General features: G+C 44.5%; 1 protein-coding gene across 4 annotated transcripts in view; it reads right to left on the minus strand.

Moving 5' to 3' along the window:
- Nucleotides 1–27,287, minus strand: part of rerea (arginine-glutamic acid dipeptide (RE) repeats a) — a 154,669-nt gene that overhangs the window by 37,491 nt on the left and 89,891 nt on the right. For all 4 annotated transcript variants that reach the window (XM_052059693.1, XM_052059694.1, XM_052059695.1 and 1 more), the window contains 3 exons: nucleotides 4,635–4,740; nucleotides 3,259–3,355; nucleotides 4–108 (listed from right to left, as the gene is read on the minus strand). In XM_052059693.1, the coding sequence (XP_051915653.1) occupies nucleotides 4–108; nucleotides 3,259–3,355; nucleotides 4,635–4,740 (308 nt within the window). The remainder of the gene's footprint in view (nucleotides 1–3; nucleotides 109–3,258; nucleotides 3,356–4,634; nucleotides 4,741–27,287) is intronic.

Here is a 27,287-nt window from a genome sequence, read left to right on the forward strand (position 1 = left end):
CACCTGGTCTCTGGGTTATATCCAAGGATATAGAAAAAGGAGTCAATGCGGGCTTTGAACTCCCTGGCAGCAAAAATGTCGGAGAAATGTGAAATGTTGCATTTCCCCCTGTGGAAGAGCAGACAAGCATGATCAGACACCGTTGAAAGTGGATAGGGACGAAGCCTGGCCCCAAATAGCGAAAATCCAGAGTCACCGGCCATTTAAGTGCATTGGGAAATACATTCACATATAGATAAAAATAAGAAAATGGCATGCATGAATATATAGCTGATCTACACCACACATATAAACTGTATTTTCCGTACTACAAGGCGCACCTAACAACATTCAATTTCCTAAAAAGCAGTGTGCCTTATCATTCGATGCGCCTTCTCTATGGATTAATATTCAGATTTCTTGGACCAAGTATTTGAAATGTTCTGTACAGCATTTTGTTTCAGCTGCAGTGGTTGTGAAAGTCTCTCTCTCTCTCTCTCTCTCTCTCTCTCTCTTTCTATAAAGCTGTATTGCAGGGGTCACCAACCTTTTTGAAACCAAGAGCTACTTCTTGGGCACTGATTAATGTGAAGGGCTACCAGTTTGATACACACTTAAATAATTTGCCAGAAATAGCCAATTTGCTCAATTTACCTTTAACTCTATGTTATTATTAATAATTAATGATATTTATCTTTGTGAAAACACTGATCATGTTAATGATTTCTCACAACAAATATATAGAAACAGATAAATATCAATATGCAACACTTTATTTTTATATTTTTCAAACATTTGAAAATGATCACTTCTACAACAGTATTATGAAATCACAATATCCCATTTTAACTAGCTAGCCACTAACATTTTTTAACAAATCATGAATTACTTTGCACCATGTTTGTACAAATAATAACTCATGTAAAATACAAAAATCAACTCTGGTCAACAGCTGGTCGGCCAAGTTCCCAGACATCATCGACACTCTTCTTACGATTGTAGTTGCCCCGAGTTGAACATTGGAGAGACTGGAGAGTACATCGGTTCCATACTTCTCGTCTTCAAGCACAGTTTTAGCAATTATCATCATTACTTCTTTGACAACATCCCCGTCTGTAAATGCCTTCTTTTTCTTAATCAAGAATTGCGTAGCTCTAAACGAGGCTTCGGTTGCTTTTTGGGAGTTTTTAACCGGTCTAGTGAAAAAAGACTGCTGTTTGCACAAAGCAGCCTTTAACTCACGGGCTTTCTCTGCTCGCAGTGCGCTGCCCGGTGGGTAGTTAGCGTGGTAACTTGTGTGACACGTAGTGAAATGTCTCTCCACATTGTGCCGCTTTGCTACCGCCACAGTTGCCCCGCAAATGAGACACACGCAGGATCCTTTCACAGTGGTAAAAAAAAACTCTCCCTCCCATTCGTCGTGAAAATGATATGTTTTCTTTCTTTTTTCTGCCATTTTTTGGGGTAACTCTTCTCAGTTTCGTTGCGTCTGCTAGCTTGTTTGTATGAGCGCAACAAACGCTATGAACTATACTAGGTCAGAGTTCATTTATATTAAACACAAAAAACATTTTAAATTTTAAGTGTTTTTATATATATGTTGTCATTTGTAAGTTACATGCAAGTCTGATTTAAACAACAATAGCAAAAAAATAAAATAAAATAAAATAAAAAATAGAGGCAGCTCACTGGTAAGTGCTGCTATTTGATCTATTTTTAGAACAGGCCTGCGGGCGACTCATCTAGTCCTTACGGGCGACCTGGTGCCCGCGGGCACCGCGTTGGTGACGTCTGCTGTATTGTGTTCCTTTAGCATATCTCCATCTAGTGGATGCATAACGCAACTGCAGCCATTGTAGCTTCTATTCTATGCGCCTTATAATGCGGCACCGCATTATACACATATTATATTACATGTTTACAAGTTTTAAAATAGGTCATTTGTTGAAGCTGCACCTTATACTCTGAAGTGCCTTATAGTGCGGAAAATACGGTACAAACACATCCAAACAAACACATCCAAAAACAATGCATCCTAAACATTCTTTAAAACCCACTGCTAAAAATGTAATATGTCTTTTCCATGAAAAACTCCAGAAAAAGGGGAGGAACTCTCCCCCCTCCCAAATATGTTAAGATATTCAAACATTTTGGGGGGCGGGGGATATGTGAATATTGTATTCTCAAACAAACGGGATATCCACAGTGTTTTAAAGCTTCTGACTAGTACAAAGTCGATGTCTTAATTAGACATTCCTGGGATATATATTTATAAAACCCAAGTAAATTACTTTACAGTGGAACACCACGCTCAGACTGGCCAAAATGATGTCTCCCTTTTCCCACTCCTAACTTGGCCCTACTTGTACTGCGACACCGCACTGTCTGACCACAGACAACACGGGTATAATTGTCAAGATAAGTTGTCTCGCACAGACATCAGTCATCCCCACCAGTGAACAAAAATTAAAGGGCAACGGGAGCATTCATCTTTAGAGAACTACACCAATACAGCATCCCACTGGAATTCCATCCTATTTATCTGAAGCCCTGTAAGTAGAAGTGAAATCAAAGGATGCTCTATGTAGGACGAGACACAGCTAATTTGCCCTGACATCCGTGGTCTCTGAGAGACTTGCACTGTGTTGCTCACAGACAGTTTTACTTTGTGGAAAAAGAAATTGGGAGAGGGATGGATGACTGGACAGAACGAACATAGCAAAGAAATGTTCTTTGCATGAAGGTATTACTTATCCTATTTAGCATACAACTATGAAAAAAAGGGGTGAATTTACTTTGAAAATAATTAACCATACACAATAGTTGTGTGGGGCTTATCACAGATTTGAAAAAAAAAATTCTAATTGGTGGACCAGACCTAATTGGATCGTGTAGCTACGCGAAGGTCCACCATGTGCTCATTAATTGTCAACTTTTGGCAAAATTTCCATCCTGACAACGAGATCCCATATTTTGCAGTTTGCGTGTGCACCGTCTGCTTGCAGTTCATTTCCAAGGCGTGCGGGAATTTGGTAAATCTCACGTTTTCACCTTGGAGGGCTATTGAGTCAGATTATTTCATGCGGTCATTTTGCAATCCCGGAACAGATTATGGTTTATCTTGGGAGTTCAATCGTACGTTGTAGTCATGTTCGGTGCAAAACGATATACGCAGTTTGTTTGGAATTACAGTTGCAGCACTTTCACATTTTTCGATAGATAACATTGAGAATGTGAGGTGCGGCAATCATATTAAGATACGGGAGCGTTTGCGCATACCTGAGAGCAGCAGCATGATACGTGTCCACATAGTCAGAGATGAAGAGCTCTCGACTCCTGACCACCGGGTCTGTGATAACCAGCTCACGGCCGGAGTCTGGGAAAAAGAAATGAATGGAGCGTGTTATCTGCTAAGCACGGGGTGACAAAAATGGCATGAAATCAGGACAGTCGCTCTCTATATGGTGAGTCATAAATACATTTGGAGAGGTCAATAATATGCCCCATAAATGAGCAAAGCCAATAAAATGTCTTCCCCTGAGGGGAGGACATCATGTCCAGTCTTCAACTTAAATGACCCTTGGAGAAGGGGGAGGGGGGGAGACATATCAGCAGCGCAGAGAATTGAAATGGCACTTTGATGAACGATCCGGGTTGTTGTGACATGCCGGGACCACTGTAGTACGACCTTGCGACATTAATCCTAATAATCCAGAGTCCCTGTTGCAAGGACGCACTGCGGACGGCGTAGCACCACACTGACACTTCTATCCTGTGGTGGACAAATCAAAAATATGCTGTGCTCCGTTCCTAAAACGGATGGCGTGAACTAAAAGCCTTGCCTCTGACCCTGTTTTGTTGTAACTGTTTGTTGATGCATTTGACCTCGGGTTCCAGGCCCTGGCACAGCGTATATTTTTAGAGGCATTTGCATTCTGGGAGGTAAACTGCTCAGTCATCAGGGCGCCACCAACAGGATTTGTCAACAGGTGAGCAGCTTGTGAAAAGGTGTACACATTAGATCCTTTAAATAAAATAAAAAAAAATTAAAGTGAGTTTAAAGAAGCACTTGAAAGATAATCTACAAGTAATATAAACTATATTAGAATAGCTGATGTCTATAAATTGTGGGGGTAAAAAAGGCAATACCAACATGTCCACAGGTATTATTATAAAAAAAAAAAGAAAAAGATTTAAAAATGTGTTTGTTTTGTTTTACAGCTCATGTTTGGAGATGAAATGGTCTGTTTTTGTGTGCCTCAGTTGGTCCACCCGTGTCCCCCTTTTGTTGAGGACGTTGAGAACAGGGTTCATATTTAACTCCTGGTTGAAGTCGATCATGGGGAGAGTAACGGGCGCTGTTGAGAGTGTGTATGCTCAAGGGCCGCATGGCACCGCAGGCTATTAACACTTGACAGCAGTGCTGTGTGGACTGAGGGAGCGTTACCAGGGGAACAGTGGAGCACCACTGATTTCGCTCCTCTGCCCAGGACACTAGGCCATGCTTTCCGTTTGAAATGCAACCCACAGCTCCTTCCTGTAGCCCTCACACATCTGGAGGACAGAGGTGCGCGTGCGCACACAAGTGTGCGTGTGTGTGTGTGTGTGTGTTTGTGAAGGAAAGATACGTGTTGCGTAACAGTACACAGGCTCACCGTTCTCATTGTTGCGATCCTGCACCAGGTGCTGGTAGACAGAGTCGGGCACTTCTGATTGGCGGTAGTACCATTTCACATTCATCAGCAGATGGTCCCGTTTACTCTGCAACACAGAGAGACGTCGTTGAGTTTGATCACACCGTCGCAAACTAGCCCCTTGTCAACAGTGATGTTTTTGTAGAGTCGGAAAGGCTGATGCCGGCGTGGCATGAAGGGCGGCTGAAATCAATTATAAAGGGGCTGCAAGTCATTTCAAGCCTGATGGGATGTGGGAAGTTATTGTCTGAACCGAGTGAGGTTCCTTTTATCAATGAACCAGGTTGTGATTTGATTGAGCTATTTTGACATCATTTTGCAGATAATCGATGCATGGATGCTCAACAGACGGCCATCTACTGGTCTTGTTATAAAGTGCATTTCAGGGAAGGCTTGTAATTTCTTAGATGGCCAGCAGGTGGAGGCACAGCAGTGAGAAGACATCCTCACATCCATGGCCAGTCAAAGAAAAAAGGGAAGGGTGGGGAGAAATTGAGGCGAGGCATGAAAAGGGTAAAATACTGTTTTCATTTCATGTTATCATTTATTTTTTTGGTGCCTTCCCATGAACTCAACTCAGCGTCACTGTCGTTTCACGGAACATTTACAGACACTGCTGGGCTATGACACTATCTTGTGTGTATGAACCACCACTATCAAGACTGGAGAAAAGAAGGAAATGAGTGAAATGTACGTCCCCTTTCTGTCTTATCCTATCTGTATGGAGGGGAACATGAAGTCAGAGTTAAGATATTTCGAGTACATTGTTCAGTTATTTCACTGGGGAGGAGGCTGAGCCGAGCAAATCACTCTCAAGCCCACCTCTGCTTTTCCCATTCTCCTCCAAGTCCCTCCTTCCCTGTTTAATCGTTCTCATTCCAGTGCTCCGCTCCATTTTCTTCTCCTTCAACCTTGAGCACGGTTGGAGGAAGTGAGCGTGGACGTGTTAAACGGCAGCTGCATTGACTCCTCTGGGTGACGGTCAGTATTCACACGTAACCACACACTTGGAGTCGACAGAGAGCTACACTAATGGACTGAGACAGAACCTCAGCAGAGCGTGAAGAAATCAGTGCGGTGACGTCATGCCCCCACCTCCCACCCCCGCCTGTCAAGTTTGCCCACACGCCCGATCGACTTTATAGGCATGATTGCCTTTAAGACATTGGCACGGGCACAGTGAAACAAATAGTTTTCCAGTGCTGATACGTAATTAAGACTTCAAGAAGAGTGTGCTGCTGGAACGTTTCTATGCTTGGGGGGGAATGTAGCGCCTGTGGATAGGTAAACAGAAAGGTGCACTTTGACCAAAAACAAAACACTTATTTGAAAAGGTGCATTGCAAAGAGAAGACTAAAATGTTTCTTTTGCGACAGAGTGTCCAAAATAGATGCTGCTCTATAGAGCATATTGCTGTTTGGAAGCTCAAAGTGGCGTTAAGCCCTCTTGCGCAGAAGTGGGCGGGGGGGAGATGGAGAGGAAGACAGAGTGCCACATATGGAGTAGATGTGGGGGGGAAAGGCATAGCTTTCAATTATGACATCGCTATAAAAATGTGCGCCGATAAAAATGTGCAAAGTAAAACAAAGGAGGTGTTGAAGAGCGAAGAATCGAAATAAAAATAGAAAATAGGAATGAACTGGATTTTGACTACATCCATCATTGAAAACAAACAAAATAACAAAACCACAATGCTGAACTGCATGGGGAGCTTGCGGCAAATCAAAGCCCCGTAGAACGACGGCCATCTCGGTTCGTCCCGCCAGAGGCTAAACATGGCCCTGCCCTGCGCCTCCTCCTGAGCCCTCAACCCTGGGAATGCTGCTCACAAGCAGATGGGCTAAAAGGCAAAGCCAGTTGCTGAGAGGCCGAAATGAAAAAAGGTAAAGAAAGAAGAGTGGGAGTTGGATTATGGTAGGGGCTGATGGGGGGGAGGGGGGTGCGGGGTGACGTTCTCGTTTCGGCAGACTTATAAATACAAGTGTCCCCGTGCTTTGCCAAAAGTCTCAAGGGGACAAGGCTAGCCCTTCATTGAGTGTGGAGATATAAATCTGAGAGTCATGCTTTGGGGCTTGAGCACAATGGCGGTGAATAACCCCCCCCCCCCCCCACCCCCCTCTGCCCCCCACCGTCTCACTGGCTCAGTTTGGCCTGTGGCATTCTTGGCCACACTCAGAAACCCAGGAAAAAGAAGGGAGGGGCCGCAACAGTTACACTGGAAATACTTTTGAAATATCCCTCTAAAGCAAATACGTTAATCTTTATGAATAGAGAAACTAATGGTGGCTATTTTCATCTGGGCTCCAAAAGTAAGCAAAAGAACATTACGCGAGTTAGTTAATTCTCCTTCTCGCTGGCTTCGGGCGCCTGGCCCCTTGAATCCATCATGGGTGAGCGGTTCTCTTTGTGTGGCTGCGTGTGTGTGCAGTCACCTCTACAGCTGGGGCCGCCGTGCGCGCACATCACAATGAAAAGCGAAGGCGGAAGAAAGAACAGAAATGTGTGTTCATTTGGGGGAGTAATTTGTGTCGAAAAAAACAGGGGGTGTGTGGCGGGGGGGTCCGCGAATTAAGGATTAATTCAATTTTTCCATTCAGACGGGGCGCAATTAAGACGGACCTTTTCAATGCAAAGCAAAGTGCGTACGGCTCATCCCCATTCGTGTTGGGTCTTTATCTCCCATCTGTTCACGGCGGCTTTTACGATAAAGTTATTGCTGACGACAACAACTCAGGGAACATCGTAACAACCGGTGAGCTGCAAACCTCACGCCCTCCGTTCCCGCCGCACGCTGTAACGCAAGAGCTTTGCTTTTAAACTGAACCAGACCCCTCTTGCTCCCACACGCCAGGCCCCCCAGTGCACCTCATTAACAGGAAACCTCTGTTTATTTTCTCTGCTTTTCAAACACTCTCTTCTTCCTCTGCTAACTCTGTTAGTGCCCCCCCCCACCCCCCATCCCCCTGGTGACATCAGCAAGCGGGATCTATGACTTCCTTCAGGAGCTGGCAGCCAGCGGTAAGGAAGGAAAGACGGATCTGCAAGACATGCAGACAAACGGACAGCAGTCGCTCGGTGCTAGCAAGGAATGTCGAACAGTTTGGCTTGGCTAGCAGGCGCTGCTGTGCTAACAGCTTAGTTAGACGACCCCCCCCACCCCCGCCTCCCTGCAACCCCCCCCCCCCCCCCCCCCCCCGAGGGCAAGGGTGGGCCGGAGCATAGTCAATCAGTGCTGGTAGCAGTGTGACATTGACAGGCAGAGGCTCAAAATGGCACAGAGGACAAGCTCTTGGGGGCGGGTACACGGGGAGTGCGTTTCACCTTCCCAGCCGCAAGGGGGGAGCGAGCACAACCGAAGAACAAAAGGCTGATTGTGGCATTTGGAGGCAGAGATGAAATCGGGGAGGACTAATCTTCCACTCTAACATGATAAGATTAGTGAGGGTGGGGGGGGGGGGGGGCAGGAAGAGCCGGTTGGGAGGATCACACGTGCACGTGCAACAACACACATATGCAAGACAAATATGATGGGAGCTCGTTGGAAAGGATTTCCACCTCTTGAGCCGCCGTCTTTGTTATTCATCTTGCTCTCCACTATTTACTCCCTCTTTTTGTGAGGTGGAGAGATGTGCCAAGCACACCAACGCTCGGTAAACGCTTCCATCTGGACGACACACACTCCCAAACACGTATTTTACTATGTGTGTGTGTGTGTGAAAATAAACTGGTGAGGTAGCACGGGATCTGCTGTGGTCATGTAATCTTCAACATCACGATGACTGACAAAGAAAGAGAGGGTGTTAGCAAGAAATGCCAGCATGCAGTGAGCAAGCACACATACACACATTCACGCACACACACACACGCACGCAAATAACAGGCTTTCAGGATAAGCATCACTTTTCTTCTCCCAACCTTGCAGTAGACTAAGGCAGGCTGAAACTGTGTGTCAGAGGTAAAAGACAGCACCTCTAAATCAGGCTGTCAGAGGCGGCGGCGGCGGCAGAATTCCACTCTGCACACTCTTACCCCACCCCCTCACTCTGTATGGGCTTCACAGCATGCACTCGGCCACTGGGACGAAGGAAGGACAACCAGGCCCTCAAGCGTTCTTGTCTTCAGTACATTTAATAAACACTAAACAAACACTGATTACAATGTTTGGGAAGGGTAACTGTGCACAGTCTGCTTTGCCCGTCTAGCAAAGAGAGCAAATACAGTCCATGTGTGTGGGAAGGAAAGATGATGATGATGAGCAGGAGGAGGAGTGGGAGCGTGTGTGTGTGTGTGTGTGTTGGGAGGGGGGGGGGGGGGGTGCTCCCTCAAGTCCCAGCTGTAGTGGCGGTTCTGGCGGAACCTTTGCTCCGAATCTACACAGGGGCGCCTCTCCCTCTGCATCCCTTTGGCTTGACCTGTTTGAATATCGAATGGGTGAGCTCTGCTTTGAACACACCGGGCCCATCTGTCAGCACAGCTCCATATTAGATGAATGCTTCAAAGTGGCAAATTTGCTCTCCCTTCTGCTGCGGGCGTGCGTGTGTGTGTGTGTGTGTGTGTGTGCGTGCACCTCATTCAATGCCAGTGGCCATGTCTGCCTAACACTCAAAAACAAATTTGAAGGAGCAGGAAGGAACATCTGTTTTACACACATCCAGAGGCCGATGTATACTCAAACCTTTAAGTATAAACTGAATGAAAATTGCTGAAGTGCATTCTCTTTTTTTCTTCTTCGTAGTATATCATAACAATCCCTCGAAGCCATGCTGCCTCAAGGCCGAGGGCAGCAAACAAATGAAATCACATGCTAATCTGATCGGACACATAATCCTCCTTTCCGCCAAATGGTATTCCAAATGAGTTCAGTTTGGTACGCCACAGTGGGCCTTGATGAGTTTTGAGCTTGGAGCTTTAGAAAATTCTGCGATCTACCGGGGATTACACATCCTGCATATTTTGACTTGGCAAAGTTATTCTGTTTAGCATTTAGCGTCGCCGCATAAGATGTGTGTGAACGCTTCACTCTATCTACACATGATTCCAGGTTTCTAAAAATAGATCCTTGCAAAGAAGAGCACAGCAGGGGTAAAGCGCTGCTCGTAGCAGCAAACAAGAATATACAATACTATGAAAACAAGAGAGGTAAAACAATTTCAAAGAACCGTCAAGTGAAAAAAATTAATAAAACAGCAATAATGTGTCATGCACAGTGGGATTTTCACGTTCCTATACCCGTAGTTAGTGTTTCGATAATGAGCGCATTTGTTGTGAACAGTGCAAGAGATCCGTTCGAGCGTCACATGTGAAACATTGGAACTCCAGCATTAGTCTGAATACTGTCGGCACTAGTACAGGCCAAAAAAAGGGGGCCTTTCTGGGCAGGTCCACTCAATTTTAAGTGTTTCAAAAAGCCCCGGAGGGAAAGACTATCCATGGCAGAAATAATAAGAAAACGCCTGATGTTGACCATACGATCCTGCCCCCACTGAGCACTGGTGGTGAGAACGGACAGAGCACACTAACCTTGAGCCCAAAATAAATATTTGTCTTTGACTCCCAAAAAAAAAAAAAAAACAACAACAAAAAAACCCCTCAATGTTATTCGACGCAGAGGGAGGCAAAACAACAACAACAAAACAATCACTCATAATGATGATTATCTTCACAAGAGCGAGACAAAGTACCGAGGAGTGATTTAGTCGACACACAAAAAGAACAAGGCTATTGACTAGAATGCAGATCCAAGTGAGACTTCAAACGTGGGCTGTGTGAGGACAGATGGAGGCAGTTAGGGGAGCTCATATCTGCTGTTCAGATCATAATACTGACTTTATTTCTCAAGCCCTAACGCTCAGCTAGACAGAGTTACCGCCTGCCAGAAAACATTGTCATTTTTGCCTACAGCCTTTCATTTAGAAGCTTCAAAGCCAGCTCGCTTTGATACCTGCCTTTCTCTGTGCTCGTGTGTGTGTGTATGTGTAGCCTGGGATCTTTAATTTGGACCAGAGACTTGCTTGGTCTCAAGGCAATAACTATGAGTCAGAAAGGAAACCCCTCCCCCGCACCCCCCTATATATATATTATACACACACACAGTGAAACTCCTCTACAACGAAAACATGTTTGCAGCAAGAAATTTTTCACAACAGGGTTTTTTTTCACTGTAGCATATATATAATATATATATATATATATATATATATATATATATATATATATATATATATATATATATATATATATATATATATATACATATACTGTATATATTAGAAAAGAGCGACGTGCTGACATTTTAGATACAAGATGCAACACGTTACTGTTATGCTGTGCCAAGTGCCTCAACCTGTTTTGCTTTGGAAATCCATTGTTTTAGTTTTCCCTAATTACCATAATACCATAGCTTGAAAAGCTAATGAGACATCTCACTTGTACTGGACTGTCTGGACAAATGAGGAGGGGGAGGGCAGAGCGTCACGTCAGGCTTTGTGTAGATGTGTGTGGACATAATGGACACTCGCCCAGATGACTAATCCAAAACCTCGGGTGTGTGTGTGTGTGTGTGTGTGTGTGTGTGTGTGTGTGTGTGTATGTGTGCGTATATGCGCGCGCATGTGCGCGATTAGCCTCCTGGGCAGAGCACGGCAGAGAAGGAGTTGTGGGTTGAATGTGTGCAGTAATGGAAGACAGGAAATGAGAAAGCTTGCTGAAGCCTGCACTAATTGACACCGCCCCTAACCGATTGAGCGCACGCACACAAGCATGAACCTTGAACGCTATAAACACACACCGTGCGCTGACGTTTCACCCTAAAGTTGCTTGCCGCATTCACAAAGGTGTCAATTGCAGATGATTCGGACAATACTGAGAGGGGCAGGGGTGGGGGGGAAAGATCATTGCAAAGATGGGACAAATATTGTAAGCAACATGATGGCACAGTCATAATCAATGTGTTTCAATGTCCGGAGTTGTGATGGGCAATTGTCTAAACGTCCTTTATTCTTTCACTGCCAGTCGTTTTCCAAGTCGAGTTGCCCCAATTTAACTGCAGTTTTTACAGCATTTTGACTGATCTTTCAAGAAAAGAAACTCAGAGCCTCTCTCAGTTTCGACCTCCCGTACGTCTTGAGTAATAAGCAGTCGAACAGGGGTCTGTTTCACCCCCCCCCCCCCCCCCACCCTCCAAAAACCTTGGTTTCTGACCCAAAAGCTGAGAAAACTAGCTGTGTGTAAAAAAATCACATCAAGTGGAAGTGTGGCTTAGATGATGATATTTTTTGTTTGATGACACCTCATGCTATAAAAACAACCGTCTTTCTCACCGACGCAGCAATCTTTCTCTTGCCTAACACGACACATACCATAAGCATTACACGATCAGGATTCTGGAAATGATCACCAATTTATGAGTTAATTTTATTTTTTAACCGACAACCGTTCACCAAGCCGATCAGAAAATCAAGCAAAATTTAAACAACTTGTCTATGTGTGTAATCAGTAGGGGGGTTATGACCAGATGGCCCATAAAAAGCCACAAAGACAATGCATTGGGGGGAAAAAAATAAGAATATATATATATATATATATTTCACCCAAAATTGTCTCCCCAAATACGAATAAACATTCAATACGCGGGAAAAAATTATACGTACAGTATATCCATTTGCACAGAAATCTCATTATGAACGATAGCAACATAGAACGTCCTTGGAGTGAACAAGGTTATGTTTGCTGTAATGTCTTATTTTGCAGATCCCATCAATGCTGTCATTGATTGATTGATGACATTCTCGCCGATCAGTCAGTGTCATTTCTATCATGAGGCAAATTTGCAGATGAGCTTGAACTGTCCTCTTCATTATGCTGCAATGAATCCCTTTGGTAATAGTGGATTTTTAATCCCCCCCCCCCCCCCCCCCCACACACACACAGCTCCACACTATCAGCATCCACTGGCAAGCCTCAGCAATTGTTGCTCTTGTAAGCGTTACTCTTACACTTCTCTCTTCACATGCATCTGCATTTTTTTTTTTGGTAAAAATTTCGTCATCCAAGCCTCCCAAAGAACTACGCAAATGACTGATAGGAATATTCAGCATGTGGGCGGACTCCGATCGTTTCATTGTACCACTGTGAAGTGGTCGGCAATTTCAATGGTCGGATCTAATGAGACTATCGGTGAATTTATTGGCAGCATGAAGCTCATTATTATAAATTGTTAAACACACCGCATCACATTTAAAGCTGCAGGGTAGAAAGCATGAGGGGAAAAAAAGTGTGGTTTATAGTCACACACACACACACACACACACACACACACACACACACACTCGCATACGTATGTATGATATTCCAGTTGACAAATCCTTTAAATGTGCTGAACTCCTGTTTCCATGCTCGTGTTGTATTAGGCAGAACAAACCTGCCCAGAGGAGTTGAGTCGTAGCAAAGGTCTGTGCGGATGTATCTCAACCTCTTCTTGCTCATGTTGCCTGCCTCAATTCCTCCAAGACGCAATGAATCAACATTCAGTTCCACATCAATAATGGTCGTCGCAAATTTCGTGCACCTCCTCCAATCTGCGCGAGTTCTGAGAAGAGGCGGAAGGCTTCTCTGTGCGTGCACACGGAGCTGATATGAATTTGTCATTCATTTAATACGTAGCACTGCAGCAGTCATTTCCGCGTGCATGCCAGGAGACAAACATCCAAATATGTTTGTGTAGACACTAACACGCCCAGGCGAGTGGTGACACATGGCTGGGGGTTGATGAAGTGAGAGTGAAGCCATGCAAAAAACACATTTAAAAAAAAAATCTGATCTTCAAGCCGAAACCGGTCCAACGGCATGGCACGCGGCTTAGAACGGCTCAAGCAGTCGCAATTGTATCGTTTAATCCAGCGTCTGTAGATATCCATCGCTCTGCCTCCCTCCCCGGATGGGGGATCTGAAGGTGACCTTGCCTATCAGTCAGTCTCTGGCGACGACACCGGTCCTTATCACTAATAAGGCATGTACACCGCTAAGCACTGAGGAGTAGGTGGCCCCATCATGCACACTCGCTTTGTACAATATGCAAATAGATGCATGCAAATGACCAATCTGCATGCAATGATAACATCAGCGCAGATGCAAATTCGGTAAATATGTGCATGTGTTTGTACTCCAAGTTACGTCCCTACAGCTGTGGCATACAAAATCAAACAGCTACTTAGGGGCAAATGAATAACTGACGAGGAGCGTGAAAACAACTCGCGCCCCCCTCCCTCACCCCCCCCCCCCCCCCATACACAAAGCATTGAGCAGCCTCCTGCCGTGTTGCAACAAGAGATTTATTGTCGACGACCCAGCTGCAATAACAAGGCATGGCCAGTGCTCAAAGGATGTGAAACACATGATTCTCAGTCTAGACTGACAAAAAACAGTTGCCTTCTTGTCACATCATTATGGGCGCAACGTTAGAAAACACACCGAGTGACCAGAGCGGCCGCTAAAAATGATCTAATTTACGGTTTATTTTGTATTCCAAGAGTCACATGCGAGGAGGAATGAGAACTGTAATATATCCGTGCCTTTTGGACCCCTTGTGGATAATTGTGACTTCAAAATGGAAGACACTTCAAATGGATACTGATGATCAAGGAAAAATGCACAAGTTGATCTGTAACAACAGTTCAGTTAATGGAATATGTAGGCTGACTTTTTCGTTTTTTGACTATGAGCAAAATTAAAGTGGGTTACTTCATTGTTAGCATCTTTTATTGCTTTTAAAATACTTGGCAATGTATCGTTTCAAACTTTTGAATGTATGTGTGATTCTCAACCGGTAGCCCAAAAATCGCTTCGCATACATGTAGTCATAAAATGCATTTGCATATTTCATCCATATCCAACGTACGACTTGTCTTTTATTTTGAGGAAAAAATCCCAAAATACATAAATACATTTTACTTGTTACATTTTAGGCTTGAAATTTTGTCCACCATTTCTGATTTAAAAATAAATAGTTTGGTGTGCCCAATTGAGATTTCATGGAAACGTTATGAGATCCGTTTCATACGGGACTCAATATAAGAAAAGAAGAAATAAAAAGAGGAGGTGTGCCCTTGAGGAAAAGATATACAGCATACCTTGAGAGAACAACGAATACCATATTTCTGTCAAAAAAAACGGGCGATGAAGAGGCGAAGCAACACACTCCGATCCAGACAACACAGCAAGTGTGTGTAAATCAAAAGGCATATTTGGAACACTCGCACGCAGTAACGATGACTGCATTTGTTGTTTTTTTTTTCCGGGTCGGGGAGGCAAAGCAGTTTACTGTCAATGGTGGAATTACTCACTTCAGCTCACTCTATTGGGGAAAAGAGAGGACGGCTAAAGGGGGTTCAACAAAAGAGAAGCAAAGAAAAGACGAGAGGTCAGAGCTGTCCCCGTGATGGTGTTTTCTTTCTGTCTACCCCTTCAACGACGTCAGTGCTGTGTGTTGTATAAGTGGCCAGGTCAGTGTAATTAGCTGTGAAAGCTCGCTCGAGGCGAGGAAACAGAAGACAAACAAGAGTACTAAACACATTGAGGCCATTACTATGAGGAAACCCCCCCAAAAATAAAAACATTTTTTTAAAAAAACAGCATCACGCCACACACAAGCGGATGATGCATGTGCTTTGCGGGGGAGGGGGGAGGGGGACTTCCAAACCGCCGCAAAGGAAGCGTCGGTTTATAGCACTGAGCTCTTCTCCATCACATCCTGCCTCCCAGCTTTGAAAGGAGACACGGGTCACTGTATCAGGCAGACAGGATTGCACAGAATCCTGTAAAGCAACCACTAAAAACTGAACACGAGCCGGATGAAGCAAGAGCTGCGAGCTATTTCGTGTATGTGAACTTCGATGCCCCCCCCCACAGACTCTCCTTGGCCGCTGGCCGATAAGGTGACTTGACGTTGCGTGTTTGTAACAGTTTGGCTGTGAAGAGAAATTTGACTAACAGTCTACGGAATCTATCAGGGCGGGGCGAGCGGCAGCTCACTGAATAGTGGGTATCATTGCCTTGGCAGCTCATACATTACCGCTGTCCATCCACGACCCCCCCCCCCCCCCCCCCCCCGTGGCAGGGCGTGACCAATGGCGAAGCGGCAGCCCAAACAAACAAATCCTCGGATCCTCCCACGGCGTTGGAGTGGAGGAGAATGCTCAAAATGTGCCGCTTCAGCTGGTGATTGACACAAAGCCTCTTGTTTATACCGGCGCCACAGAGATTTGCATACGTTTACCATATCCCCCCCCACCCCCCACCCCACCTCACTTCCCCTTTCTGGTGTCCTCATGCGTACCCCCCCATCCCTGCATGAAGTGGATATTACCCCACCCTGCTGCTCTGATATTGATCAGCCTCCTCCCTCAACCCCCCCACCCCCCTCCTTCCTCTCTCTCCTCTCTTCATAACCCACTGCATTGATTCCACCTCTCCCTCTGAGGCCGCCAGCGTGGAGCGATTACACACACAGCTCACGCGCACGCACGCCCACACACAAACGTCGGTGTCTCAAGCACATGTATACACGCGCACACACACAGACAGACACAAACAAGAATCTATGGTAGAGCATGTGGAGCTGTGCTTTACTCTGGAGGCTACGAGGCTATTGCGACAGTCTCTGTGAAAACACCGATTCTTTTCATTCGAGGTAAACGGTGAGTGAAAGCTGAGCATTGCGTATTACCGTAGCAAATACGGCCAGGATAGCCTGTTAGCATAGCAGATTGACATGCTGGCAGAGAGCCATATGTGCTCTTGTGGGTGGAGGGGGGGTGAAGATGGTGGAACTTGACAGGTGGGCTTCAGACACCTTGTGATTCTGTACAGAGCCACGCTGAGCAGATACACGCTTCCTTATATGGGTCTGCAGTGCTGCACTCAGCAACCAGCTCAAACCGAGCATCCTCGTCCTCTCCAGTGAAGGTAGCAAGCGAGCGAATGCCACGGGGCATAACGGCAACAGATAGACAAAGGATTGTAACAGCCCGTGTAAACTGGGCAGCACTGAAAGAGATTTGACACGCTTCGATGACCTAATCTGTGCCAGCAGCCTATTGCATAGCTAAATAAACGATTTACCAGAAATGAGGGGGCGGGGGGCTAAAATAAAGGGCGGGGAAAAATTCTCTGTTTGGCATACATTCCGCCATATGGAAGACCATTTTTGCCACCACTTAATTAATGTTTTCATGACGCTGGTGGACATTCAATCACGCTCAGAATGTCCCAGTATGAAATCACATTTTTTTCCCCCCCCTCCTCATGGTATACCGTCTCTAAAATGACGACACGCATAGCAAACAAGCTGTCTGATATGCAGTTTTAGCTGATGAACCAAGATTGTCTTTTTCGAGCTTCCCCCCACAGAGCAAAGATTGTACAGTAACACGCAATATATAATCTACACGCTGACCCCCGTTTGGCATTTAGATGGCATTTTAGCGGAGCGGCAAACAGTTTGCTCCTAATTATGGTCGGTTGCCGCTGTATCCTGACAGACATCCAAGCAGGACTATTATTTCCATTCTCTTCCGGGTAACCCACACCTCTGCCGTTAGATTTAATGTGAAGGTGGGCCGGGGGTAAGCGCTTGAGATAACGAAAGTCCAAGCAAAGCGGGGTTGAGAAAAGTCGATGTGAATCAATGGCGTTCGGCAATGTTTTCCTCGAGTACCTTTCGCTGTTCAATTAGCACTTTTATTGCGCGACATGTAACTTCTTAGAGCAGCTCGAAGCGATTACTTTAATGGTCTTATCTGACAATAAAAACAATCCGTCTCTAATTCAGCTGGAGTGCATGAAACGAAGGATGTTACAAAAGAAAACCGAAAACAACCATCGCTAGCAGCACATTTGAAATATACAACTAATACACTTCCTGAACTGAATCATACTACAGAGCAAAGGTCAACTTCAATCGAGTCAGAAATCTGTTCGCAGTCATCTGCAGGCACGACTAAGTTGCACGACAAACAGATGAGCCGAGCTTTTCAAAGAAGCACATATTTGTGGGAGTGGGGGGGGGGGGGGATCGAATGACAGAACACCCCCCCTATGCAGAATGCACAACTGGATCGCATCAATCACGTTGCCTATTCCTTAAAAAATAAAATAAAATCACACGATTTAATAAGCAGCTCAAGTCGATCAGTATGAGCTGAAATCGGGGCTTTTAAACCCTGCATGCTGACACCATCAGTAAATGGTCCACTCCACTCATAATGCCTTGAAGCAAAAGATTCATCACAGGGTCCGGACAGCAGAGGAGACGGATAAAGGGGGATCTCGGGGGAAGCCATGTGGAATAAGGTCAAGAATGCCATAAGGTATGGAAAGTGCCAACGATGAGAAACCCACAAAGCGGTATTCAGCCCCGAATGGATGGAGCTGTGGGTGCACTGGAAATGGGAGCTAAAGCCAACTCTGAATTTGGAGTCAACCCCCGTGCTGTTTTTTTTGCAAAATCCATCATTGCAGCGATTTCGGACATTGCCCCCGATACAAATGTGAAGACAGATGTCACTGAATCAAAACAAAAATAATTGACAGCTGTTTTAAAAAAAGGGGACTTAGTGTTGTCATGATAATTTCATCAAGAATATTTAACAATCAGCAAAATACTCCGTTTTTTTTTTTAACCTCCCTCTGCTCTGTACACAAGCGTTAACGGGCTGCTGGAACAAAGGCATCCCTGTTTCACAAACACGCTGCCAAGCTGTTAAGTACATTTTTATAATGAGCGTGGCAGGAGCAGAAATGAGTGCAGTACAGAGACGGACGGATGCTAGCGTAGCTGCAGCTCTTTGATTCCACCAAATGTATTCTCTAGTTCAAAGAGTATTTTGTGGCTACTTCACAGCAACGATCAATTGATATTTGTGTCAAATTTCACCGGCGACTACCGTGTTTAGTCTACAATAAGACATACCTAAAAATAAATAAAATAAAAAAAGATAAAATAAAATAAAGGGCGGCACGGTAGCCAAGTGGTTAGCGCGTCGGCTTCACAGTGCAGAGGTACCGGGTTCGATTCCAGCTCCGGCCTCCCTGTGTGGAGTTTGCATGTTCTCCCCGGGCCTGTGTGGGTTTTCTCCGGGTGCTCCGGTTTCCTCCCACATTCCAAAAACATGCATGGCAGGTTGATTGGACGCCCTAAATTGTCCCTAGGTGTGAATGTGAGTGTGGATGGTTGTTCGTCTCTGTGTGCCCTGCGATTGGCTGGCAACTGATTCAGGGTGTCCCCCGCCTACTGCCCGAAGACGGCTGGGATAGGCTCCAGCACCCCCCGCAACCCTAGTGAGGATTAAGCGGTTCGGAAAATGGATGGATGGATGATAGTTTGGGATTGAAGGTTGATGATAATCATGACACACACCAAACTTTGTCATAGCTTGTCACTGCGTTCATCAAATGGGTAAGGGACTCTCTCAAGGCATATATGCTTAATGCACAATACAGAATTTAGAATCATTCAAGGAAATATGAATCTGAAATCAAAACGTTTGATGATAGATTCTGGATGCCACACTAAGGACTCGACTTGTGCGCGCATCAATAGGTTAACTCTTTTCCTTTGGCTTTCGAGTTAAAATTTGACTACAGCTACCCCCCTGCCCCCATCTTACATTGACAGCAATGTTTTGGTATTATAAATATTTAAGTTTGTCATACAGTATTTCATAATCTTCAAACATGTTTACACAAATAGGAAAAGTGACTGTAAAATGACCTGTACAGCTAATAAGGATTTTATAATGGCAACCATTTAACCAATAATTGGCGTTATTTAATAATGGTAATTAATGAGTAAGTCAAAAAGGCATGGATCGATTTCTATACCCATGATAACATACAGCCTTCATAGCTTGGGAACATACGTTTGGGCTTTTGTTTTTTTTTTTTTAACTTGTAAACGCTTAAGAGGCCAATAATGTGGTATTATCTTATCTTATATGAATCCATTTTACCTTGAGTGAGCGACTTCTCACGAAGCCCTATGACAAACCTGTGAGACTAAAACTGCATACACAGATTCAAAAGGTGCACATCTGGTGATGTGATACTCGATGAATCTCATCCACAGGCAGTGAGTGACGGACAGCCAAACACAACTGAGACCGAATCCCAATAAATAAAGAAATAGACCCGTCACAAGACACTGTGGGAGGAAGTAGAACGCCCTAAGCTGAGAACATACCATCCTTTGTATCCAAGGAAATGCCATTCCATATTTGAAGAAACGAGTGACAAATATGGAGGGTGCAGTCTTTGAAATGCCGCCAAAACGTTGCGAGCATCTGTTGGGGCTCTTACTGCGTTTTATGTACTAAAAAGCCACATTTGAGCGTCAAGCTTCAGGACTCGGCACTCCTGTTTTATTGGTTCTTGGGCAGCCGCAGCAAATAAATCCTTATGACATATCAGATAAAAAAATTTTTTTAAAACGCTCTTTGGTTTTGCAAAAGTGTTGCTTGAATACACTGTTGTGGACGCTTTGCGAGACATGAAAAATAGACTTTTAAGGAGACTGGTATTCCTTTCATGATCAAGGAAACGCTGTGAGTCAGCTGCTTTAGATCAACGAGCATTCAGAGGTGGTGAGGACACCAAATCGCTGCGAGTCGAGCCGGAGCGCATGTACAGAATGTCAAGACTGTGCTGCGGAGGAGCCGCCGGAGATGGCAGCCTCTGGCGGTTCGGCTGCTGTTTCGCGGAGGCAAGCGGCTTCGCGGGTTACCGAGTGGGGACATTTCGCAGACTTTGCAGCAATCTCTGAAAATATCCTCTGATCCAGTCTACTCTTCTCTTTGCCATTTCCTTCCTTCCTTTTTCTCTTTCTGCTCGAGTAAATGTACACCATGTGTTCTTCAATGGGGGTTGAGAGAAAAGTGGAGGGAGGGGTGTGTGGAGGGGAGGGGTGGGATAAGGCCCTGTGTTGAGTGTGTGAATACGATACCACGGTAAATCTTTGTTTCCACGGCAATAGCCGCCTTTTTCCCTGTTGTATCTCAGTCTTTTATTTATTTTTTTGGCATGACACACACTGGGCAAGCAGCAAATTACCCCGAGTTGAGAAGAGAATTACCCCACAGAAGAGAAGGAGGAGGAAGAAACAGGGTGAGAACGCAAAGGAGACAAGGAGTGGAATGGAAAAATGTGAAGTAGGTGAAGACAAGGACGCGGTGTAAAATTAACTGGCTGTTTTTAGAGCAGAGGCCAATCCAATTAAAGCTTGACCAATCCACGCAAATGTGTTTAGTGTCTGGTTACTACGCACGGCTCTCGGAGGCCAAGCAAGGGTAAGAGATCATCCAAAGACGCGGCTACAATTGGAAAAAGAAGGAATGAGTATTAAAAAAAAAGACGGAAAGAAACAGTTACTTAATTGCAGCCATAGTCTCCTGACTATTAGGGAAAAAAATGTTGTCCAATCACATTTATTTTGAAAGTCCCCAATCTATGGGAAGTAATTTGACGACTCCAAAAGAATTTTTTGAAATCCCACCCAAGACATTTTTTAAACAGGCTCAAATACACTTAAAACAACTCAAACAACACTTTAACGTGTTCATAAAAGTCTTATAATTAAAATGCCAACAGCATTTCAAGACAAAATCTGTTTGATAAAAAGTTTGACTTTTCCTCTTCCCATAAAAAGTGCTTGCACTGATGGAAGCCATTTTCTTACTTTTTCTAACCCCTACAAATTTGGTATCATTGTACAATACTGAATGTCCTCTTTAGAGTAACAAAAGGAGTTAATGCGATTGGATGCACTGGGTGGGAGATATTTATGTTCACAAATGTCCTCTACAGAGGACAAATTTGAACTACTGGTAGTCAGGAGGATATTGGGAATTTACCCAAGGAGTCGCTAACACGTCGGCATGTCTGATTAATTAGCCTCCCCCGGTGGTGGCGGACGATATGACAGAATATGAAGAATGATTTGGGATCTTGAAAGTTGCAGTAAATAAATACGCAAAGGGTTACGAAAACTGTAAAATTGCAGCTCGGAGTAGGGAGAAAAAAATGTCACGAGAAACATCTTCTGGTGGTTGTGTATCGCTGCCTGAGGTGGCACATGCAGAACCTGATTTAATGTCACTCTTTCTACGCACAAAGAACATCCAGATTGAATATTTCACCGAGTCACATTGATGGTGGCAAGAAACCGTGTCAAGTGTTCACGCCCCCGTAAGGATCTTGATCGACGTAAAACTTTCGCGCTGGACAAATGTGCATTTGAAATGATGAGGTTGAAGAAAACAACAAGGTGCAAAAGTGAGCGTGAACCTTTGTGAATGAATAACTTAGCAGCGGTGGCTCTTGATCCAGCTTGAAAAAAAAAATCCTGTCCCCTGGCCTCAAACCAACCAAACCCCCACTGCCCGGAGACAGCACCCCACCCATGGAAAAAACAATCACTACGCTAATACTCTGCAAATAATACGACCGGGTGAGCAACTTGTTTCCATAGCAGCGCTTAAATAAAACAAACGGAGGACAGTCAAGGTAAAAAAAAAAATACAATAAAATACTGTGTAATAAGAAGAACGGGGGTTTGTTTTCAGGCTCAAAAGGGCCGCTAAAAAGAGCCTTTTCCAAATGTGGTTGAGTCGCATCACCTCAACATTGCCATTTTGTATTGCTTTATTTATTCATCATGGTGCTCCGGTGAACAATCAATGGAACTCTACTCCCCATCAGAGACGGCGCCCCGGAGCCGAGCTAAGAGATGCAGTTTGCAAGTGGCTTCGCCGGATCTGGAAAATGCACCGAGCGTGCAAGCTGACAGCCGCCTTGTCCGTGGAGTAGCATGTGTTTGCTTTGGCGCACGTTGCCGAGAAACATCGCCTCCGCTAAATGACCTGGTGTTATTACAAGAGTAGCATTAATGGCTTCATCTCAATGAAAAATCAAGAGGAAAAGAAGGGGATTGGGAGAGCAAGCACAACTGGTGCCTGTGCTTACCTCACAGAGGGGGGATTAATCACAAGTGACATAATGGAGAAAGTCTCCGTAGTGGAAAAAACATGTTTTACTCATGGGGTCTGGCCACATAATATAGAAAGAATAGAATTGGGGGAGGGGGGAGGGGGCTACTTGACGTGTTAACCTGCTGTAGCCTAATCACAGGTAATGACTACGACCATTTTTGTACGGTTCTCCATTTGAAGGTAAGTGACAACGAAGGGAGTGGTCGGTAGCTGTTGCTGTATGCTTCTATTGCTTTAGGCAGGGATGGCAATGGCTAGTGATGAAAAAAAAGCGGAAAGGGGCGTGGCCTGGACGGGGCGACCAATCACAACAAGTAAGACATCATACACGTCCAATCGCAGGGCTGTTTACAATCGGAAGATGGAAAGACTGATTGGGAGAGCTCGTGAAAACTTGACGATAAGGTACCTGACCCCACCCCCCCAAAATTTTCTCAATGCATTTAGACCAGGGGTGCCCATTAGGTAGATCCTGATCTACCGGTAGATCTAAGACAGGTCCCAAGTAGAGCCGAGGAGTGTCGAGAAGAGAAAAAAACAAACAACCATTTGTGTGTCTTTGTACATGTTAGTAATATATTTTTTGTGTTAATATACACTGCACACTAATCATCTTATCAGTCTCATTTTCACAAAAAAAAATATTTAAAAAATAAAATAAAGCAGGTAAATCTTAAATTTGTGTGTGTGCGTGCGCGCGCCGGTAAGGGTAGATCCCGTGAGGTTAGTTGATCGAAAAGTAGATCTTCGATCCAAAAAGTTTGGGCACCCCTGATTTAGACGATTCACAAAAATGATCAATTTAAGAAATAAAACGGCGTATCCGCGGAAAAATTGCCATCCCTGTTTAAGGCTGCCGCCGCTACTCAATGGGAGAACGTTAACGGCAGAATGCTTCAATCAAAATGCTTGCAGCAGACTCAGCGGGCTGGCCATGTCTACATAGGCAAGATGCCCTTGTCAAAGCTGCTTCCTCTCAGAGAGAGCGGATACAAGCAGACACTTGAAGACAGCTCCATAGACACACACACACACACACGCGCACACAAAATTGAGAAAGGCAAGAAACTCCAAACGTTCACGCCTGTGAAATGTAGCCGCTCAGTTACAGCAGCCGAGTGGACCAGGGAACTAAAAGAAAGAGCTCGGCCATTCGCTCTCGCGCGCGCACGCGTACAAGATTATCACCTAATGACTGCAGCGCCCCTTTCTCCAGAGAAGGCGGCGGCCGCTGTTGCACTTGATAAATATTAACAAGAAGTACGACTGATGGTGGTGCTCACTGATCCATAATTGCATTTCAAAGATGTTGAATGGGTGAAGGTGGGTGATAAAAAAAAAAAAAAAAAAACGGAACGCAGCCCTCAGGAGTGACAAGTGATGCCTGTCGAGTGAATCGCTTACCATCGCATGAATAGAAGAGACTATTTGGTGCAAGAAATTCAAAGATTGTACATCATAGTGAGACATTTTTGCCTTTCCTGGACTTACTGGGCACACATCACAGAGTACGTCATGCAAAGATAACGCTCCATGGAGGTTGGATCGGGGCGATAACGTGACTGCATTCTCCAAAACCGCAATGAGTCACAAATCGAGGTCGCAGTATCCAACCTAATTAACTTGAGGACATCCTTGCATAGCTAATTAACAGCACCGCAAAAAAAAAAAAAAAAAAAAAAAAAAAGGACAATCACATATTTGCGTTTTCATTCAAGAAGGTAAAGATGTAAGAAACAGCACTCAGCATACTTTTTAGTGGGATATGCGTCATATGTGCGCAGAGGAAGTGTGCTGCTGTTGCTATGCCGCACAAAACAAACCGCAACCACATGGCTGTCACAATTCTACTCGGAAACTTGAATGAACATCAGTGTAACGGATAAAGTGTTGTTCTGTTGTCCAACTTGAGGAGGCATAAGAAGAGCCACAAGAGGCTGGAATTATTCACTGGGATTGGATTGGATACCACTTTATTGTCAAATGTGGGATGAGATGCGGATGGCAAGATTATGTTAAAAATTGACATCTTTTCGACATACACGTTTTTCACCCGTAGAATGTTCATATTTCAAAAAGTCCCGATTTCACATCATTCAGTTCCCATTTGCCGATTTTGCTTATGACGAGCAGCTTTACAACGTAAACGTCATGATAACAATTCGATTTTCCCCACAAAATATGCAAAAAGACCTACAACGAATCGTGGGAAGTTAACTGCCACCGCGACTTTACTTATGAACAAAATGTGCAGCGCGGCATCACCCTCCGTTGCTCAGCAACGCTACTGAGGCACGGCGCGGTCCTGTGGGAGAAGTAATTTTTTTTTTTTTTTTAACAGTTCTCTAAAACAAATTCATGATATTGAAAATGAAGGCCAAAATAATTATCCCCAAAATATATCAAGGAGAGTTTTGGAGTGGAAAAATGGGCCAATCAAGCTGGATGCCATCGACTGCTATGGTGTCTGGACATGATTTGGCAAGTCATGCTAACCTATATTCGAAAGCATTGATCTACTTGTCGATCAACCAACCTCCTGCGATAAACCAGTTGTCGCATACGCACGCACTTAGGCATGCGCTGATGAGCAATGGCCATAATGAACAAAACAGAAAAGTAAAGTAGACACAAAGGTTAGTGAGTTTGTGAAAACCAAATCCCATCTCTTTAGTTTTGCAGCGTGTGAACGATTGTAGCTCACGTGTATCGTTTTAAAATGCTTCTCCCTGCACTCAAGATTCCGTTTCTTTGCAAGTGCCCTCGGTGAATTGTACATGAAACAAACTCTGAATGAGAATAATAAAAATAATAATAGCAACTTGCGGTGATGCCGGTCACGGGCCACCATAGGTTAAAGGTGACCTGCTTTTTAATGACATTTTATTTTTTAAATACTTTTTGCTAACGAGAGACGGATAGGATGCTATGGGTACAGTGTGCACTCACACAAAAATATATCATATTAATAACAAGCGCACACACACACACAAATGTTTTGGGTTGCCCCCCCCCTCCCCAACACCCTTTTCGATCGACTTGGGGCCCAGTCCGTGAGCGACCGGTCGATTGCGATGGACGTATTGGGCACCCCTGTTCTAAAGTGTATTTGCCTGATTTTCTTCCTGCATATGCCCGCACCCCATAATAAGACAAGAAGTGAACAATATGCCACCGTATTTGCCATCTGAGCATTGTTTCGTTAAGAAATTCTTCTCCCTCAATCTCAATTGTCTCTCCTCGGTCTCCATTTTTCTCTCCAGTCTCATCTGTCTGCTCCTTTGCTTCACCACTCCCCCCCCCCCCCCGCCTATCACATCGCCTTCCTCACTCCTCTTTATCTACCATCGCTCACCTACCTCTTTCCATCCAACGTTCTAGTCATTGTGTCCACGTCCTCAACACTCATTGACCCCCACCCACTGCACCTCCTCTGCTTGAATCTAACCCCATTTGCTGTTATTTGCTGTCAGCTGCATTCAATCCATGCTGCCCCCCCTCTGTCCCCCCATTGTTCCTTCCCCACATCCTTGTACCCCGCCCTCACTTGCTCATGAAGCGATTGCGGCGGTTCTGCCTCCAGGAACAGGGCAAGTATGCCGAAGCATACACCCACACACAGCCTCTCTTCCCCTCTTTAATGACACAACCTGTTCAATACAGGATTTGTAACCAGCAGTCCAAATTTCACCATCACCAGGTGGGGGGGGGGGGGGGGGGTCTTTGTGTGTGTGTGTGTGGTGAGAGATACAACACCATATTTTGTACATTTCAAAGTGTTTCTTGGGGAAATACACCGGTGGGAGTGTGTTTCGACTTCCACTCGCTTCCAGTCGTGTTACTTGAGGGTATTAACGTGTATTATTGTTCTTGATGAGATATTAAGTGTGTCCGTCGTCTATCACGAGGTCGTTATTAATCATCAGCAATCTAACAGGGGGAAATGTTTGCTTCTTGTATTCTCTCATTGGATATTTTAAATGGCACGTTTGGGCTTTGTGAATAGCGATCATAGCCGGCATCACGTTGTTCTTTAATCAGCAAGCTTAAATGAGACTTGAATCAACAGGGCCTCAGCCAAGTTGCAGCCAAGTTGCGGACTCCATTTTGTCTCGACTGCTTCAAGATGCGGTTTAATCAATCCCACACAATCAAAGCTATTTGAATTATAAATGAATACGTTATGAAGACCGTCCCTTAGTTTAATATACAACAGGGCTGCAAGTAATTTCCACGCTTTTATTCAAAAATATCTTTTTTTCCAAAAGGACAGAGCAGAAAATTCACAAATTAATTCTGATTCAAGTTAATGGTTTTGTTCATTACATGTTGGAAAATGGGCAAAAATGATGATTCTTTTTCAAAGATAAAAACAAACAAAAAAAATGTTTATCACAAGGAATCAGTCACCGTTCATGAAGGACTAACGGGGGTTATTATTGAGAAGCTGAAATACTGATGATTGATGTTATAAAAAATGAAGATCCATTATTTTGATAATTGATTAGGTGTCAATTAATTGTCGCACCTCTACTATTCAGAAATAATTACCACGGTGCTCCAATGACTTACTTCT

The sequence above is a fragment of the Hippocampus zosterae genome, chromosome 2 (assembly GCF_025434085.1).
Source record: "Hippocampus zosterae strain Florida chromosome 2, ASM2543408v3, whole genome shotgun sequence".
NCBI classification, from domain to species: domain Eukaryota; kingdom Metazoa; phylum Chordata; class Actinopteri; order Syngnathiformes; family Syngnathidae; genus Hippocampus; species Hippocampus zosterae.